We start from the raw sequence: 20106 nt of genomic DNA on the forward strand, positions 1-20106 counted from the left end.
CAAGTTAGACATTTGAATGTTTATGACGTTTTCTAATACATTTCCCTCAGGAGGCTGAGAAAAGAAAATTGTCACTTGTAGACTATCCTGGGCTACAAAGCAAGACTCTGATGAAAGAGAAAAAATAAAATCTTGGGTGTGGGGTGTGGTGGCAACACTTTGTACCAATACTCAGAGGAGTAGGTAGGGTGATCAGGAGCTCAAGGTCATCTTTAGCTGCAGAGTAAACTTGATGCTCTCCTGGGCTATAAGAGCTCCTGTCTCAAAGAGCCAAACTGAAACTAAAAAGCGTTAAAAACAAAGTTGACTGACTAGTCAGCAGTGTGTTTAAAAGGATGTTTTAATACCAAAAGTACTAGATGAGTATTAAAGCTAATTCTTTTTTTCTTAAGATTTTATTTATTTTGTGTGTGTATTACAATATATATGAATATATATATATGAATATATATATGAATGATGAGTACACTGTAGCTGTCTTCAACACACCAGAGGAGGACATCAGATCCCATTATAGATGGTTGTGAGCTACCATATGGTGGCTGGGAATTCAACTTAGGACCTCTGGAAGAGCAGCCAGTGCTCTTAACTGCTGAGCCATCTCTCTAGCCCATAAAAGCTAATTCTTGTTTAATGCAAAGTAAAGTTCACTGCATTGTACAGTTTTTTCCACGCCCCCTCTTATTTAAATGACTGGCATCATTTAAAAATCACCAGTTTTAGAGATCAGAAATGGCAAAGATGGATAAATTACCATGATCGCTAAGCTGTTACACATATTAATAACTGATCCCTCATTGCCTTGTAAAATCATTATAAAGTCATTGAATCATACACTGTTTGAATGATTTTTGTGGCATATAAATTACATCTCAAAGCTTCCTTTTAAAGAAGTAATTGTAAAGAGTTTGTACTAAAGAATATTGATTTATTTAGTTTCTTCAGTCTTTCAGATTTATCATTAGCTATCAATGAAAATGAAATGCTATGTGAAAAGTTAAAAAAAAAGAACTGCATGAGAGCCAGGCACTGCACCAAATTTATAATGACATGACAACTCCTTTCAAAGCTGGTACAACTTTTAATTCCATTTCTCAGAATACCCAAAGTCTTTCATAAGCCTAATACATCTTTTGTATACTTTCTTAGAAAAGAAAACTTCACATTTTGGAGGTAGGATAACTTTTGAGAATTTTAAGACCTATTAAAGATCCATTACTACATAACAAAATATTCCTAGCTTCAACCGGTATGTGCTTGGCAGGTAAAAAAGCTATATGAAAATCACTGTTTGGTTTTGGAAGACAAATTACTTGAAAGTATTCATTTTAACATAATATTAAAACCTATTTCATACTTAATTTCTCCCTTCTTTTCTAATGTCTGCTATAAAGGTATGACACCAGAGAGGAAAAATTATTTATATCCATCAACACTTGTGAGAACTGAACCACGGGAGCAACTCCTTGATCAGCTGCAAAAGAAACAGCCCAAGCCACTGATGATGCTAAATTGCTCAGAAAGCAGCAAAGAGACCAGTCAGGTAAATGTAATACGTAAGTTTAGCGCTTTTCCACACACTGTTACTTATTATTGCATGTATGGGGGCACATGTGTGCATGGGAGTGTGCATTTAGTATGTGTGCGTGTGAGTGGGTGCCTTTTTAATTGCTCTTCACTGTGTACACTGAAGTAGAGTCTCTCACTTGAATCCAGAGCTGCCAGTTACCAGCTCTCCCAAGTGCTGGGTTACGGGTGGGCTGCCACAAGATATTTAGGTAGGTGCTAGGGATCCAAAATCTGATCCTTACATTTGAACAACAAATGTTCACCCCTGTGAACTCTTGATGTGGTCAATTGCATGGCATGAATATTACTTTCTACTCTTCAGTCCCAAGCTGCTTTCTGTGAGAGTTGCTGACTTTCTTTTAATCTGATTAATTTTGAATTAATTGGACTAGTAAATAGTAATAAGAAAAAGCCAGTATTTAAGCTGTGATTGCATACCAGACATTGTTCCAGGTTTTTTCATGTATGTGAACTTAACCCTTTCAATAACCCGGTGGGATGGCTGCCACATCTTTAAAATGATCAAGCTAAGAATTCTTTTGTCTCAGATTACAGAGATGAACCTGCAGTTAGAAGGGAGGCAGTCAGGCCTTCAATTTGTGCTCTGTAGTTAATAGCAATAGAAAAGGTAATAGTATAGAAAAGCTAAGAAATTTGAGAACAAGTACGAGCCAGTACATTCATTATAGTTTGTAATTTTTCTAATAATTATCAAAGTTTAACTTTCATGTAATGCCTCTGCCTGTACCTCCAGAGAGCTAGGGTTGGCAAGCGTGCCCCACCAGGTCCTGCCCTGTGTGATGATCCAGCCACTCATCGCCTTCTTATTTTAGGACATGGAGGAGGACAGGGAGGTTCTGGAGCAGAGTACTGAAGAACTCGTAAGTCAAGAGCCGTGTGTACATACCAGTGCGGATTGCTCTTCCAGTGGAGGTGTTCCATTTTTTCAGGTACTTGATAATGTTTTCCACTCAGATTTTACTATTTAGTATAAAGGGACCGTGCCTAACCTAGCCAGTAGCCAGGCATGATGATATACACCAGAAATCCCCACACTTGTGAAGCTGAGGCAGGAGCTAGCTTAGGCTAACAAAGCAAGACCTGTCTTTCAAAAATAAAGCAGTAAGAAAACACAATTTCTTGGTGTAGAACAACAATAAAATAAGTCATTCTTTTCTAATGACTTGTTAATTTTTCTTTAAATTGTGTACATACTGTGATTGAAGGAATCGTCTATAGAATACATAAAGGTAAATTTTGATGTCATCTATAAGTATAGAAAGTAATCTTTAGGCTGGGGATTTAGCTCAGTGGTAGAGTGCTTACCTAGGAAGCACAAGGCCTTGGGTTCGGTCCCCAGCTCTGAAAAAAAAAGAACCAAAAAAAAAAAAAAAAAAGAAAGTAATCTTTAGTAATTTTTGTCTCATTTCTGCCTCTTATATTTCTTTTATTTGTACTTTACCAAGTGGGTCCTGGTGTGCGTCTCTGTCCGTCACACACTGAGACTATAAATTGTATTAGTGATTTACCCTGCCCACCCTGTGGCTCTCCTCATTCATTACTCCCCTGAGTTTCCCAAGCTTCCTGCTGCTCTGATGCTGTACACTTAAATGATCTGACAGATTCTATGCCCACTACCTTGGTTATCCTTTTTTTTTTTTTTTTTTTTTTTCCTTTTTCTTTTTTTTGAAGCTGGGGACCGAACCCAGGGCCTTGCGTTTGCTAGGCAAGCACTCTACCACTGAGCTAAATCCCCAACCCCCTTGGTTATCCTTTTAAGCAGTCACACTCAGTAGAACAGGCTAGCCTAGAATTTGGCAATCCTCCTGCCTTAGGTATTGCAGATGTGACATCATTCCCTTTTAACATAGTTAGGAACAGCCCATTCAAAAGTGCCTGGTGCCAAAGGAGGCATCTCAGACCTGTGATCATAGCCCTGTAGAAGCAGAAACAGTTTGTTCTCTGTAAGTTCAAGGCCAGTCTGTCTTCAGAGTGATTCCAGGCCAGCCAGGGCCGCACAGTGAACCCTATCTCAAAACAAAAGCGTTCCCTATATTTTGAAGATAAGAGCCTAGATTAAAGTAAAGATTTTCTATGCAAGATACATAATGTATGCTTTTACAGTTGGGATGCTGATATGTGTGTGTATATATATTTTATGCACATATATTTACATGTCTTATATATATATGCATGCATACTTACATGTGTGTTTATGTATGTATTATGTATCTATTTTTAATAGACTTTCTTGGGTCCTTTTCTGGAGGTGTAAATGTTCTCTCTTCATCCCAGGTTTAAACTGCTACATTTTTACAGATCTCCTTGGATCCTTTATGTGCCTCAGGGCAGTTTCACCCCCATATTCTTTTAACCCTTTACTTGTTATTGGCCTGGCACAGCCAGTCATTCTTCACCATCACTGTCACTCACACTGGTGGCCCAATTCTTTATTATTGTTTGTGGCTTTCCTGCTTTTGGTGCTGGGGTTAGAGTTCAGGGCCTTCCTTATTCGTGTTGAGTGACTGAGTTAGATCTCTAGAGTCTAAACTTTAGAGTTGGTTTGCTAGTTGTCCCAGCATTGATAATTCAGTATGCAGGATTTTCTTCCCCAAGGGGGAGGCTTTTCCTTCTTTTTTCTTTTGGTTTTTTGAGGCAGGATTTTGTGTAGCTCTGGCTGTCCTGGAACTTGCTCTGTAGACCAGGCTAGTCTTCAACTGAGAGATGTAGAGTGTGAAACACATTTCAGTAGAAGGTAAGTCTTTCTTGGTGGTGACAGCTCTTCCTTCTCTAAGCAGCACTGCTGACATTTAATCTGGCTAACTTACTGTGGTCAGCTTCCTTGCAGGTCCATCACTTTCTCCATGGCCACCTAAATGGCTCAGGACATTGGCCTGTGACCACTAGGGGGCAGAGTCACATGCTGTTGAGAAGGGAAATTTTTAATTATGTTTTAGAAATAATGCAAAAAAGTAATATTTCTTGCCAGGTGGTGGTAGTACATGCCTTTAATCCCAGTACTCGGGAGGCAGAGGCTGGCGTATCTCTGTGAGTTTCAGGCCAGCCTGGTCTACAGAGTGAGTTTCAAGGCCAGCTAGAGCTACTGCACATAGAGAAACCCTGTCTCCAAACAAAAACCAAACAAACAAAAAAGAAAAGCTGCTTTCTGCTTTCATTACTGGTAAAATAAAGAAGGCCTTACTTTTTTTTAAGGGTGGCTCAAATTTATGTTGAACCTTTGTGTTTTGTGATTTTCTAATTTAAACTGTAATGCCTGTAATGCATAGAACTCTGACAATAAAATGTTACAATGTCTAGTAAGTGTTCCATTACCGTGACTTCATTTCCCCCTTTAAACCCACAGCATAAAAAGCCACATGGAAAAGACAAAGAAAACAGAGGCCTTAACCCCGTGGAGAAGGGTAAAGTGGAGGAGGCCTCGGAGCACTCCATCTCCAAGAGCAGACTGCCGCTGCGCGCCTCCATCAACCTCTGCTGATCTGAGGGTTAGGGGTTGCCTTCAGAATACAGCCTGAAACTCCAGTCTGAAGCTATGTACAGATGACAGTGGGACAGACTATATGAGGGCCCCACAGTAAATGTAGTTGAATTGAACGTCCTTCTTTATAATCCCTGTAGTTCAAGTATGTAGTAAGTTGGGTTCCATTTGGGATTTACACTGAATATGTATGTGTGTTTCTAGCTTTTTATATGAAGAAGCTCTTCTGTAACAAGTAAGTATTTTTCTTGTATATAATTAAATACCAAATATATGGAAATGGTTATTCCAGGCTTAGACTTGTATTGGCGAATACTATCTCCTTTGCAGTCCGGCTAAGGCTGAGTTCAGTGTGTGTTTCCCTACCTCTGACCAGCCTTTTCTATTTGTCTTCAGCTCACTTCTCCCTTTTCCTGTCACTTAACCCTTTGTAGGCCCACAGAAAGGTTTCCTTATTATGAGAAGTCCAGGGTTTTACCTAGAAATCTTATGTTTCACTGATTACCTCTACAATCATTGTCAAAAATAAACTGACCCTGGAAGTCCCTTCCTTCTGTGCTCTTCGTTTGTTCTCCCCTCATATGCATGCATCTCATGCCTTCCTGAGGTCTGACACCTGGCACCAGCCTCCCTGCACTGTCAGCTGCTGCTGCAGGAGACCTGTCTAGAGCTCTAACTCATTCTTTGAGGCCACAAGCTAAGGCCTGTATCTCTTAGAAATAACAAGACTTTTTTCAGACTACCAATTATGACTATAACTTCTGTTTTGTTTATCTTTTAAAACTTTATTCTTTGTATATAATAAAAATGTATATATACATTCTTTCTGTTGAAATATTAACCCTTACTCTTTCTATCTGACAACTCTATTTCTGGAAGTTGGTCCATCTCAAGATGAACCAGAGCACCTACCTAAAAGACATGTAAGCAGAGAGTAAATGGGTCACATCAGGTTCAGTGTATATGGTTCAGAGTGATGTGGCTATATTTTTGTCACTGTCTCACTATGTAGCTCAGGCTTACTGTGCAGACTTACTGTGCAGTAGGACAGTCCTTTGTCATCCTTCCAAGGCCTGGGTTCCAGGCATCATCACTATGCCTGGCTCTAGAGAGATGACTTTGTAACCACGAACGAACCGTTAATAGAAAATTAGAAAAGATGCTACTTTAAGAAATTGATTTTCTTGTGCCATTTCTCCAGCTCACTGTAGAAATAGAAATGTTATTTTAATAAAAATAATGGATAAATTTCCCTGCAAACAGATGTCAACCTAATCTGTGGGTATTCTCTAATATGCTTTTGGTAAATCTCTAATCAGTAATTGGTAATTGTTTTTAAATTTTTTTAATTAAATTATTTTAATTTTTGTTCTGCCTGCCTGTATATTTGTGCACTACTTTCCGTGCTTGGTGTGCTTGGAGGCCAAAGAGGGCATACGTTCCCCTGAAACTGAAGTTAGGACCATTGTGGGCCACCATGTGTGCAACTGAGCTCTTAATCTCCCCCCGAGCCATCTCTCCAGTCCTGAAATTTGTTTCCTTTACTTGTTTGCTCATAATTTCTTTTTTAGCAGTGGTGTTTATAGTGGCGAAACTCCTAAAACAGGCTTCTACATAGGTCCTACCAAGGAAGACAGCAGGCTTCCAGTGCATATGCAAATGGGGAGAAGACCCACCCTGCACAACCTGAAGTACATCATATGTCATCCTGCCTCAGTCATTGTTCTTTGCGAATGGCACTGCGGCTGCCTGACGAGCTACTAAATAGCAAAAGTAATACCCAGAGCTATAACTTAGCCTACAAATCTTCATGTGCAGTATCAGGCAATCAACCAAGCATGATATCAGCAAGAATGGGAGTGTTGCCTGGCATAGTGGCAAAGATTCATAATTGTGGAACCTAGTAGGCTGAGGCAGGAAGATCATAAGTTTAAGACTAGCCTGGGCTACATAATAGAAACCTGTCAAAAACAAGCAGTGAAAATAACAACCTGTCAAAATAACGAAAACCTTAGTGAATAATTTCAAGGACTTAGAAAAATCAAATGAAAGATTTAGCATGTTGCCCGTTTGTCTGAACTCTGGAAACAGTCAAAAGTTTAGTCACCAAGCATGTGCTGAATCAGAAGGACAAACCAAAGCAATAGTTTACTTGGCCTCTTCCCATTCCCTATCTTGAAGCATCTACAACAGGTGTGAGGTTGCAGTCATAAGGCGAAAGCTGATGGCTCTACTGGTAACATGGCCATAGTACAGCATGAGGGTTTGAGTCTGGATCCCTAGCACCCACACGAAAGCTAAACAGGGCCTTAGTGGGTCCCTAGAACTGACTGGCCAACACAAACATGAAAGAAAATGGGGTCCTGGTGATTTCAGTTCCTAAGGAGTAGAGAAGCTTCATTCTCAAAAACTTGCCTGAAGTAACCTGAAGGACAGACAGATGCTGTTGGATTAACTCAAAAGTGGAAAGTGGGAAACAGTTCTCACAAGGTACCACACGGATGAACAGCCACCTGGAGCAGTTAGGTAGAGAAAGATGCTATCTAGCCTGAGGGCCAGCCATGGGGAAGATTCAGAAAGTTAGGAACATGCCCAAAATGAGTGGCACACACAGGCTGCTAGACGACGGCTTCTGGCTGCTGGCTGGTCTGTAGGCTTGGGTGGAAAAAGTGGAGATGAGGGTGTTAAATAGCTCAAGGAGTCATTGAAAGTGACCCAGCACAGCCACTCTGCCAAAATGGGATTTTCTTGATTTTAACATTTAGATGTCTGGTCTTCAAGGAAACTTCATTAAAGATTTTCTTTTATGTGTATATGCTTGGACAATGTGCTTTTTCCTGCAGGTGTCCTCAGACACCAGGAAGTGTTATAGTTACTTATTTTATACATATGAGTACACTATAGCTGTAGCTGTCTTCAGACACACCAGAAGAAGGCATCGGATCCCATCACAGAGGGTTGTGAGCCACCATGTGGTTGCTGGGAATTGAACTCAGGACCTCTGGAAGAGCAGTCAGTGCTCTTAACCACTGAGCCATAATCTCTCCAGCCCAGAGCTGGAGATTTATCCCTGGAATTCTGTCCTTGGAGCTGTGGTTGTGAGGCCAACATCCTGGGACCTGAACTCAGGTTCTCTCGTAAGAGTAGTAGCAAGTGTTCCTAAGCTGACTCAGCACTGCAGCTCCTTCTAGAAACCTGTGTTGAGACAGTTTAGAAGTCACTGTCCCCGCAGCCTCCGTGAGTAACGGACACAAAGCCTGAGTGGAGAATTCGGTTTCTGGTTGGTACATTAGGATATTCAAACCATTCAGCTTGAAAACGTAAAAAGCAGCCTGAAAGGTGGGAAGAAATAAGTACCATCCATTCACAGGAGAAAGACGCAGAAACTGAGGAAGCTTTTCCTAAAGGTGTTGTCACAATTTTAAGCAAAAAGCAAACTAGTAATGCTTGGGGCTCATGGACATACATACTGCAGTGTTTAAGCCAGGTTCCAGGTTCGGCATGCCTATCCCCAGACATTTCTCACTCACGGTAACAATGTTGGAATTTTAAGCTTGAGATACTGTGTAGGTTTTGTTCATTTGTTGTTTTTTGAAAAAAATTCTGTAATATACTTATTCTGAACTTGTGTGTGAAGTGGGAACATGTGCCCATAGGATGCACATGGGAGGTCAGGGGACCACTTCCTGTGGCCTGTTCCCTCCTTCCAACTTTATGTGGGTTCCCAGGATTGAGTGGGTCCTTAGGTTTGTACTGATGGGTAGCAAGTGCCCTTACCCACTGAACTGCTCCCACCCTCAAAGAGACAGTCTCATATATCCCAGTCGGGCTTCGAACTTACCACACAGCCAAAGGTAAGCTTCAACGTCTTGTCATCCTGCCTCTACTTCCCAATTACTAGGATCACAGGTGGGTGTTACTACGTGTGCTGCATAGTACATTATATTGGTTATCGTTATCCTATTCTGGAATGTCCCAAGCTCAAGACAGCCTGGAGTTTAGTACTAGACAAAAATTGAAAACTAACTTAGTTATTCTCAAAGAGCCAAAGGAATACAGGAAACTCCCGAAGTTGAGAATACATAGGTGAGAATATATAAATGCGTATAGGTGAAACCACTATGAAAGGAGCTGAAAAGCACTTGGTTCTGCTGCTCAGTGGGAGCAAGGAGTGGGATGATGGGTGAAGCTCAGAGTATTCTCCCAGGTTATCCAATATAATCATCAAACATTCAGATATTTGCAAAGCTAGCCCCAGGACAGCAGCGAGGGGTACATTTAAGCAAAAATACTCAAAACACTTCAGATGTGTTAAAACTTCTCAATCTGTACAACTAATAAGTTTATTGAACTCCAGACAAGATAAACTCATAAGGCAAAACCACTGCAAGACCAAGGTTTTGTAGGCTATTAATACATTGCTATTAATCTAGGAAAACAAGTGTTTTTAACTGCTGAGCCATGGTGTGTGTGTGTGTGTGTGTGTGTGTGTGTGTGTGTGTGTGTGTGTGTGCGTGCGCGCGCGCTGCACATACTGTGAAGTGGGTAGAGGTTGGAGGACAACTTCTCATGAATTGTTCTCTCTGTGGTGACAGTCCTAGTAATCTAACCAAGGTCATTCACTTGCTGGCCACACCCTGGGTATTCTAATGAGCTCACCTTCCAGATTCCTTCACTTTCAATCTTCCATTGATCGTATCTCCTGGATTCTTACCAGTTCAAAGTATTGCCAACTTTTGTCCTGCCTTCCAGGTAGATTTCTCAATGAAAAGATCCAAAAAGATAAGATTTGAAAACCTGTTAGATCTAATCTAATCTTACTCGGAATCTTTTGCTTGGAAGGGAGTTTAAAGTCTTACTACTAATGCCTTGGCTTGGAAAACCAGCCAAGAGGCTAGTGGTTGTTTGAGACGGTTTCATGTAGCCCAGGCTGGTTTCTCTGTGGACAAGGATTACCTTGAATTTTTTTTCCCTCCCCTACCTTGAATTTTTAATCCTCTTGCCTTTACCTCATAAATGCTGGGATTACAGGCCAGTGCCACAATGCCAAGTTCATTTGGGGATTGAACCAGGACTCCATACATGCTAGGCAAGCACTCTACTGAGCTACGTCCCCAGCCTGAGGCAAGAGGATTGGTTTTGCTGGCACATCAGTGGTGGGCCACATCTCAGACACTTTCTCTTTAATTTCTCATTGAGGCTGGAGAGAGGGCTCAGCAGTTAAGAGCACTGACTGCTCTTCCAGACGTCCTGAGTTCAAATCTCAGCAACCACATGGTGGCTCACAACCACCTGTAATGGGATCTGATACCCTCTTCTAGTGTGTCTGAAGACAGTGACAGTGTGTTCATATAAATAAAAATAAGTAAATCTTTAAAAAAAATACTATTACTTCCTCATTGAATCACAGGTTAGGTGATTCCATAAATCAGAATTTAAAAAACAAAAAGCAAAACAATAACAACAACAAAAATATGTGTGGTTTGCCTGCCCATGCGCCTGTGCAACATGTTCATGTAGTGTCCTCAGAAGTTAGAAGACAATGTTCGGTCCCTGGAACTGGGGTTTGTGAGCCACTGTGTGGGTGCTGGGAATCAAACTCAGGCCCTCAGCAAAAGCAGCCAGTGCTCCTAACCTCTGACCCATCCCTCCAGTCCCCATAAGCTTCCTCTTTAGTAACTGATTTAAAAAAAAAATCAGTGCCAGTACTATATGTGCTGATAAGTGCTAACAATCTTTCCTTGAATTCCTATGAAGACCAATAATGAGGCTATCTCATATTTTTTGCACAAAACATATAACTTAAAAAATAAAACTAGGTGGGCTGGGGAGATGGCTCAGCGGTTAGGAGCACTGACTGTTCTTCCACAGGTCCTGAGTTCAATTCCCAGTGACCACATGGTGGCTCACAACCATCTGTAATGGGATCTGATGCCCTCTTCTGGTATGTCTGAAGACAGCGACAATGTACTTATACATAATAAATGTTTTTTAAAAAAATAAAATAAAATTAGGAGCTGGCAGGCAGCAGTGCAAGTGGGAGGCAAAGCAAGAAGGTCTCTGAGTTCAAAGCCAGCCTGGTCTACAGAGCAAGTTCCAAGACATCCAGGGCTACACAGAGAAAACCTGTCTCTTCCAGAAATCCCAGCATCCACATAGTGGCTCACAAACACCTGTAAGTCCAGCTCCAGGGAATATGCTGCCCTCTTCTGGCCTCCACAGGCAGTGCACATACATGGTATGTAGACATACATGCCTTCAAAACATACATATAAATAAATATTAAAATATATACTAGATATTGTATTGAGCATAGTAGTGCATGCCTTTAATCATAGCACTTGGGAGGTAGAGACAAATGGATCTCTTTGAGTTTGAAGCCAAGCCAGCCAGGGCTACATAGTGAGAATCTGTCTGAAAAACAAAACAGCCTGGAGAGATGGCTTAGTGGTTAAGAGCACTTGTTGCTCTTGCAGAGGACCTGGGTTCAATTCCCAGCACCCTCATGGCAGCTCACAACTATAACTCCAGTTCCAGAGGATCCGATGCCTCTTTGGCCTAAAAAAATTGGGAGAACCAATTTGGGATTAGTGGGTATCGCTGGCAGTGGCAGAAGTTGTAAAATTCCCATGACAAGAACCATTTATTTCATGCTTACTATATGCCAGAAATTTACATGTAAACAATGTATTTAACCTTCACTTATTTGGGGCTGATCTGATGCTATGTATTCAAATGCTAAATTCTATACCCAAGAGGAGTAAATTTACACACACACACACACACACACACACACACACACACCAGCTTTTGTTGTTAAAACCTTGCCCCTCAAGTTAATTGATCAATAAAAGGCTAAAACCTGTGATTGGGGAGTAGAGTGAGAAAGGCAGGACTTGAGGATGGAGTGAGGGGTCTCAAGAGAGAGCAGGAGAGGAGAACAGAAGAGACAAGAAGAGAGAAGCCGCCATGAGCGGACCATGAGCGTGTAACAAGCAAGTAACAAGGAACATATGGCTGGGATATAAGTTAGAACAGCTCCCAAACCTGCCCAAACTAGGCTTACAGTTTGTAAATAAAATACCAGGATTGTGTGTCTTTTATACGGGGTAACTAGAATATAATATTTACATTTACAACAACACCAAATCCTGAAAAAGGCATTAATCTAATCCCACTGCTACATTTAAGGAAATGGGAGGCTAGAGACGCTAAGAAAGCTCTGGGTGTAGCTCAGTGGTGGAGTGTGGGAGTGTGGGTCTGGTCACCAGCATCCCAAAACAACAAAACTCACGAGCCAGCAAGATGAATTGGTGGGTAAAGGCACTTTGCTACAAAAGCCCAATGACCTTAGACTGATCCCCTACCCATCTAAAGATTCAAAAATATCTATTAATCTCCTACTGTATGTCAGATTGTTTAGCAACTGGATTCAAATTTCAAAAGGTGAAAACTGGGGGCTTCATAATGCCACTTCCTGTTTCACCCTCTCGTGTTGTCCCTACTGTTGTCCATGTCCTTCCTCCATCGTTTCCTGTTCATTTCTGAGACCTATAATTTCAGCTAAGAATTTTGCTTTTAGGTCCAATCTGCATGTGAGTAGTATTTTCCCAATTCTCCTGATAGTCCCAGAATCTGTTAATGAGCTAGTTTGAAATAATTTCACATGGCAGGTCCATTTCATAGCTGGGAGAAATGCAATCTCGGAAAGTCAAACATTGCTTGACGGCTGTGCAGTCCCTCCAGATCCAGCAGGTAGAGTGGGTGAGCTCACTGCTGCTGCATTCCGATGCCTCCTGGCTTTCTAGATGGCTTCCACAGCTCTCCCAGATCCCCACCCTTCACAGCTCCTCAGTGTTCCCCCACCTCCTTGAATTTTCTGTGTCTCTGTATTTCTCTGTCTCTCTGTCTCTTTCTGTGTGTCTATCTGTCTGTCTCACACACATACAGAGTCCTGTGACTTCCTTACAGTCTTTCAACATCGGTTGTCTTTCTCTTTTCTCAGAATAGAATCCTTTGAACCAAGGATGGGGCCAGTCATTCCCGATAGTCTCCCAAATGACTTCATGAAATCTTAAATAAAAAAAAAAGAAAAAAAAAAGACCAGAATCTAGACTGTTTTTTTTCTTTCGGACATTTTGTTCCTTAGCAATCAAGTCCATCTTTCTGGGGGTTGAGGGTGGAGTCCAGTGGGGCAGGTTGGTGCGCTGATTAGAAGAACCCATGATTCAGACAGCAAGAGTCCCGCTTCGTCATTTCTGCTACCTTCTCGATGATTGTCACCTAGGAGTCTGGTGTTTCGCCCTTAGACTTAGATTATCTGTTACGATATCACTTCTGCTGTTGTAAAGCTTGCTGAAACTCTAGGTCACACATGTAAGGCTTCCAAATGACACCCTTTCCTCATTAAAAGATGTGAAATACTACTTTAGTGAGATAATTTACATACTGTACAACTCACCCCTTAGTTTCCCCTTGGGCTGGGGAGATAGCTCAGTGGTTAAGGCATTTGCTGAGCAAGCACCTGTTTTGGGTTCCCAGGGCCCCAATCAATGCTGGGTGGACATGGTGGCTTATTTGTAATTCCTAAGAGAGACCCTTGTCTCTAGGGCAAGACTAGCCATATTGGGGAGATCTTGGATTGATTGGGAGATTCTGCATCAACATATACACACATACACACATACATTTGATTCTTTCAGAGATGGTTTCTCTGTGCAGCTCTGCCTGTCTTGGACCTCCCGCTGTAGACCAGGTTGGCCTCAAACCATAGGTCCCCCTACCTCTGCCTCCTGAGTTTAATCTCTTCCTGGGCATGCCCCACGATGCCTGGCTAGATAATACTGTTTAGATATACCCACATTGGATTGTTCATTTTGGATATTGTGTTTCTATTGTTTAGCAAGTATGAATAATTGCTAAAAACCAAGTTTTTGTGTGAACATACATTATTACTTCTTGAGTCTAAACCTAAGGGTAGAACTCTAGTAGCCCACTGGAACCAACCTTCTTCTGGTATTATGGTAACAGTAACTGTGTTTAACCATGCTGAGAATGAGACTCTTTTCCCATTTCAGTTTGCATTGCTGCTCCTCCCCGTTCCCCCAGTTATAAAGATTCCAAACACTACCTCCCCACCAACCTGTGTTTTTACATCTCATAACTGTCCTGCACAAAGTGATGTCTTACTGTGGTTTTGATTTGCATTTATCTCCCTGATGATTAGTGCTGTCGACATCTCTTTATGCGCTTACTGGCTAGCTTTATCTAATTTTCAGGGGGGGAAACGCCTACTCAGATCTTGTATCCATTTAAAAAACTCGGTGAGCTTATTATCCAGTCCATCACCTTTTACACTGTACAAATACTATAAACTACATAGTCTGTGGGCAGTAAAACCCACCCGTGCTGCAGTGCTGTGCAGTGTGTGTGTGGCAGCTTAGAAAACGTGGAAAGGGAACTTGGGTGAATCTGCCGCAGCACATGTTCATCCCCTCTGTTCTTTCAGGCTTTGATACCATCCACGTCACGGACTAGACATCTGTATTTGATATATTAGTTTAAAAAAAACCCTAAAACTCTTCTTAGCTCTTGTCAACTGTTAAATAAGATAAAAAATAATTTTACAGGCTGGAGAGATGGCTCAGCGGTTAAGAGCACTGACTGCTCTTCTAGAGGTCCTGAGTTCAATTCCTAGCAACCACATGGTGGCTCACAACCATCTGTAATAAGATCTGGTGCCCTCGTCTGTCATATATATATATATGCAGAACACTGTGTATGTAATAAATAAATAGATCTAAAAAATTAAAAAAAAATAATTTTACAAGAGACTTAATGACTCATTCCAACAATTGAAGGAAATGCACCTTTCAACGTAAACGCACACAGAACCAAGCTGCGATATAGCAGAATCCACTGATGTGTTTGAGCACAGCTAATCCGAAAATTTAACTCTACGTACACTTAATTCTCAAAAACAAGTTGCAGGCGTTTACCTAAGTTCTCAGTTGGTAAGTGAGAGGCCAGAGCTACTTTTTCCCCCTGCAAAATTCGTCCTCTTGCACAGTAACAATGACTAAAATAAATGGCACCAAATTTTTGGCGAGTCTTGTTTAATTCGGCATATAATTAAAATCTCATGTAGCCTTATTGGCTTTAGTATCCAGCAGAGAGAAAATATTGAAACTCCAAGAGATTTTGAATTAAATAGCTACAGCAGTTTTGTTTTATTAGTTCTGACTGTGTGAAAAAAAAATCATAAGGACAACTTTGGAAAAACTGACTTCTTTTAGAGCCCCAAATGACTTTTAAAACAATAAAACAAACTATAAAGCCTACACAAGTGATATTAAAATTATGTAGTTCAAGAAATGTGACATTCACAAATGTGGTTGTAATTTTTTTTTAACTACAGCAAAGTGGACGTGGATCTATTGGGTTTTGAAAAGTCAGTGTTATATAGTTTAGCAGAATTAAGTGCTTCAATTTGCTGGTGAGGATTATGTAGCTGAGTTGGAATGTCAGGACCAATACCTCTAAGGTCTCCACCCACTTTCCAGGGTCTGTGGCTGCAGCAGAGAAAGGATGGACGCACCTCAATGGGCGATGAATTACCAATCCTGCGTTAGTGGTTATTTCCCCAGCATCTCGATACTTACTTTTGGAAGGTTTACAGATATCCATATTTTTTTGGTAGTTACATCAAGCACAGAATAAACGAGGATCATAAACCCATACGTTCCCTAGAAGGAGAATAAAGGGGTTTGGGTAAGGACACTAAGTGACCGCAGTCATCATTTGGTGATTCCGAAAGGGGGGAAGAAGAGTACAAAAGATCAAACAGAAGGTTGGGGAAATATTTTATGAGGAAGAACAGTTTCCTGCTAGTTCAACGAGGTCCCAGATTTTTGGGTATTCAAATGCCACCCTTTGAAGACACATTTGAACTTCAAATAGTAACAGTCCTTATTTACTTGGTCTGCAGAGCCTTTCTGGAACCTAAACCACACTGAATTCTCCATCAGGGCAGGTGATGAGAGTGGTAAGTGTGGGGGTCAGCAGTGGGGGTCACCTGTGGAGACCCGGTGGCTTAAGAACCCTCTACCATTGGGGTTGGGGATTTAGCTCAGTGGTAGAGCGCTTGCCTAGCAAGCGCAAGGCCCTGGGTTCGGTCCCCAGCTCCGGGGAAAAAAAAGAAAAAGAAAAAAAAAAAAAAAAAAAAAAAGAACCCTCTACCACAGTCTCCAAAGACAAGGCACTAGTGAAACTGTATAGAGACCTAAAGAATAATTAATGACCCAAAAAGCTTTTAAAGTTGAGTGATACCAGGTGCGGTGGCTCATACCCGTAATCCTTATTATTTGAGACATTGAGGCAGGTAGTTCTCGAGTTCAAGTTCACCCTGGATAACTTAGCAAGACCCTGCTTCAAGACAAAAGAGGGGAGGCTGGTATTGTGGCTCCGTTGATCGTTTTTTTGTTGTTGTTGGGTTTTGCTTAATATGCATGAAGCCCTGGGTTTGATTCGTAGTGCTACATAAACCAGAAGGAGCATTTATGTGCCTGTAAGCCCAGCACACTAGGAAGTGTAGGAAGAAGGATGGATGTTCGAGGTCATCCTTGGCTACATACTGGAGTTGGAGACCAGCCTGGGCTACTACATAAAGTAGAATTACATTGAGGGAGGCAAAGTATAGAGCATTTGTCTAGCATGTGTGAGGCTCTGGCATCAACCCCCTGTAATAAATACCCAACTAACAAAAGAGTCCATGTAAGTGAATCCTGCATGTGGGTTATGTCCACAGAGGTTAGAAGACAGTGTTGGATTACTGAAGTTACAGGCACTTGTGAGCGTCCGCACGTGGGAGCTGGGAACTGAACTCGGATCTTCTGGGAGAGCAGCATATGCTCTTAAACAACAAGCTGTTTTTTCTCTCCAGCACAATGCTTATCTGTTTTTTAATAATTTATTTGTGTGTGTGTGTGTGTGTGTGTGTGTGTGTGTGTGTGTGTGTCTGCTTGAATTTATGAGCACTATGTGTACGCAGTGCCCTCAGAGGCCAGCAGAGAGCATCTGGGATAGAACCCGGGTCCTCTGCAAGTAGCTCTTACCTACCAAGCCATCTCTCCTGTCACTATTACGCTTGTTCTGCATGTGCAAGGGCCCCAGCCGGAGCCGTGTGCTCAGAGAGACACCATGTCTCACGATCAAACTCACTGGACTTGGAGGCAAGCGCCTGTGTCTGTTGAGCCATCTCTGACCCAGCGCGTTAATTATTTTAATATACGAAACTGGACTTCTTCTTTTCCAGTTTTTAATACTGGAAACTTAGAAATCTACCATGCAGTTAAAACTATAGCACGACAGAGACCTGCATGTTCTTCCCCTAACTAATATTTTGTAGTGTTTGGTTTATCCCTTTCTTCATGTATACTTATACATGTATTTACAGTTGTACACATATGAGTAACCATGTACACGTGTATAGGGACCTACTCGAAGGCTGCAGGTACCATAACCCACACCTTTAAAATGCTTCAATTTGCATTTTAGTAGTGGGTTTCCAATATTCATCTCCCAAGACCAAAATTACACCTAACATAGTACCAGTGAAATATTCCCATCTATGTACAATTCATATTTATTCTGATTTTTGCCCCAAACTCAATGAGTTGTGTTAATTCTGTAAGAACTTGCCAGAATCCTCATCTCTTCAACATTTCACTCAACACCTGTGTGCCTAATGAGTCTTTCCTGAACCAATAAAACTTCCTACCTTAGAAAGTAACTATTTATTACTGTGTTTGGTGCGTGTTTGGGGGCACTCCAGCCATGGTGCTACAGTGGAAGTCTCTCTGTCTCTTTCCCTCCCCCAGGCCCCCAGTAGGAAGCCTGAGTCCTTGTGTTTGCAGCATTAGAGAGACTATCTCCCAGGGGCTGAGCCACCTCACTGGCCTCAAATGTTTTATATTTTTCTGGCATTCCTCCGGCTTTCCCACCCACCACTCCTTTATTTCACTTGAGTTCACTGAGTGCCAAGATAGTACCATTTACTTCGTGTTTTCTAAGCTTCGCTACTGTGTATGATGTGCCATGGACTTCTTCTTTTCCAGTTTTTAATACTGGAAACTTTGAAAGCTACCATGCAGATAAAACTATAGCACGACAGGAACCTGCATGTTCTTCCCAACTAATATTTTGTACTGTGGAATCCCTTCTCCCTTCCATCATGTCTTCCGTGGATCGAAGCTCAGGTTACCGAGCTAGCACCTCAACGAGGATGTATTTTTGAAAGCTTAAATAACCGGGAGTTTGCCCACTTCTTGGAGCCCCTTCAAGCAAGATGTTTTTGCCCTCACCAGAAACCTCACAAGGTTTAGTTCTCCAGCTATTCAGTTTACTGTCTTTCCAGCCCTGCCCCCTCTTCTTCATGGCGGGTGCGGTGTGAAATTAATCGTGTTTTCCTCCTATGGTTCACATAGAAGAGTGGACACACGGATATATATCCTTATTAGGCCCCAAGGTTTTAATTCAAATAACAACGCTTGGCACTCATTTGGTTTGTCTGTGCTAGTGGCTTTTGCCTGTCATTATTCTGAAAGATGTCCGTGACTCCATCCCCAAGCAGTTAGGAACCTTTATGTCAAGTCCCAAACGGGTCAGGTGAGAAAGCCCAGGGCAGTAAACTGACCTGAGACTGCACTCAAGCACTCCTCTGACTTGGCCTCATCTTAGGCTCCTTGACACCTACTTATCTTTCAAACATCATTTCCTTTGAGAAGACTTTTCCTTTCTCAAAGTGACTCTCTCCTTTATCCGAAATGAAGGGCCGGAGTTCCTTAAGGTTTCCGACCCTAACACATGATTTCTCCCTAGTATGTAGGTTACTGTGTTCGTTTCCGGCTTCCACTAGGGCAGAGACCGCCTCTCTCATTTGCTAATGACGCACAGTAGGTGCTCAAGTAAATAATGCGCGAAGTGAAATCCTGGTCCTCTGGCTACCAGTTTTCTCTTTCACCTTCAGTCCCATTGCAGATGAAGATATAATTCCAAAAGATAAAACTTAATATCTCAATTGAAAAAACAAAAATGTCAGAGTTTTTCTATTAATAGAAGACCTTAGCTGAAACTGCCCAACTCGAGGTGTGGTCACCACAGGAGGGCGTCAATCAAGAAAATGCCCCTTTGGCCCAGAGGCGAGCAAGCCGCAGAGTCGAGGACACACTGAGCAGCGAGCCACGGCTTTGAATAGAAAACACGTGTAAAACCTCAGAGCCCGGCTGCGTGCAGCTGCGTCCTTCAGGGCCGGGGGACAGAGGTCCAGGAGCCTCCCACACCCCATTGGATCGAAGAACACTGCATAGCCTCGGTCCTGCACCAGACGCTGTCTTAAAACCGGTCTGGAGCAGATTCTGTTAGCATCTAGGGAGGTGGTCGAGTTAGGGGGGTCCCCAAATAGAGTCTGGAGCACCTGCAGTCTCGCTGTCAGTACCCGTCTGGGACGCAGACAGCGGCTAGGGTCTTCTCCTTGGAGCTCCGAGCTGCGGAGGCCCCCCCGTTCGAGACAGTGCCACCGTTACCCCAAGCGCAGCCTCCTGGGAGATGTCCCAGGCGCCCGAAGGTGCCGTCCTGCCCGCGGCTCCCTGATCCGCAAAGTCCCATCGCTTCTCCAGGTGCCAGAGGCCTCCCGAGTGTCGGCAGTGGCGCCATCCCGCTGGGATCCGCGCCTCCAGTGCATACCATGTGTTCTCTTCGACGGTCGCAGTCGCACACTAGGTGCCTGGAGCCTCTGGGAGCGCGGGCGGCGGAGGAGCCCCGGGGCGGAGGGTCCCTAGAGCTCCGCGGCCCGTGCGTCTCGGGGGCGGGAGCTGGGCCGGCGGGGGCGGGTCAGGGCGGGGGCGGAGGCGAGTCCGAGGCCCGCGCCATTGGCCGCAGGGCCTGGCGGCAGGAAGGGACCGAGTGCGGCCCCACCCCGCGGCGGCCAGAGCCTATCGCCGGGAGCGCAGAGCGCAAATAAATGTAGCGCGGCCGCGCGG

General features: G+C 42.8%; 1 protein-coding gene and 1 long non-coding RNA gene across 5 annotated transcripts in view; one reads left to right on the forward strand and one right to left on the reverse strand.

Moving 5' to 3' along the window:
• Kif11 (kinesin family member 11) overlaps positions 1-6436 on the forward strand; it is a 94335-nt gene extending 87899 nt beyond the window's left edge. For all 4 annotated transcript variants that reach the window (XM_063275808.1, XM_063275788.1, XM_063275836.1 and 1 more), the window contains 3 exons: positions 1395-1543; positions 2403-2519; positions 4934-6436. In XM_063275808.1, coding sequence (XP_063131878.1) covers positions 1395-1543; positions 2403-2519; positions 4934-5068 — 401 coding nt within the window. In that variant the 3' untranslated portion in view covers positions 5069-6436. The remainder of the gene's footprint in view (positions 1-1394; positions 1544-2402; positions 2520-4933) is intronic.
• A 1375-nt stretch (positions 6437-7811) lies between these two features.
• Positions 7812-20051, reverse strand: LOC134483991 (uncharacterized). The gene is made up of 2 exons (XR_010061247.1): positions 19811-20051; positions 7812-15813 (listed from the first exon to the last, which is right to left on the reverse strand). It is a non-coding gene; the product is annotated as an uncharacterized LOC134483991 (long non-coding RNA).
• Between the last annotated feature and the right edge of the window lie 55 nt (positions 20052-20106).

Source organism: Rattus norvegicus, chromosome 1, assembly GCF_036323735.1.
Source record: "Rattus norvegicus strain BN/NHsdMcwi chromosome 1, GRCr8, whole genome shotgun sequence".
NCBI classification, from domain to species: Eukaryota; Metazoa; Chordata; class Mammalia; order Rodentia; family Muridae; genus Rattus; species Rattus norvegicus.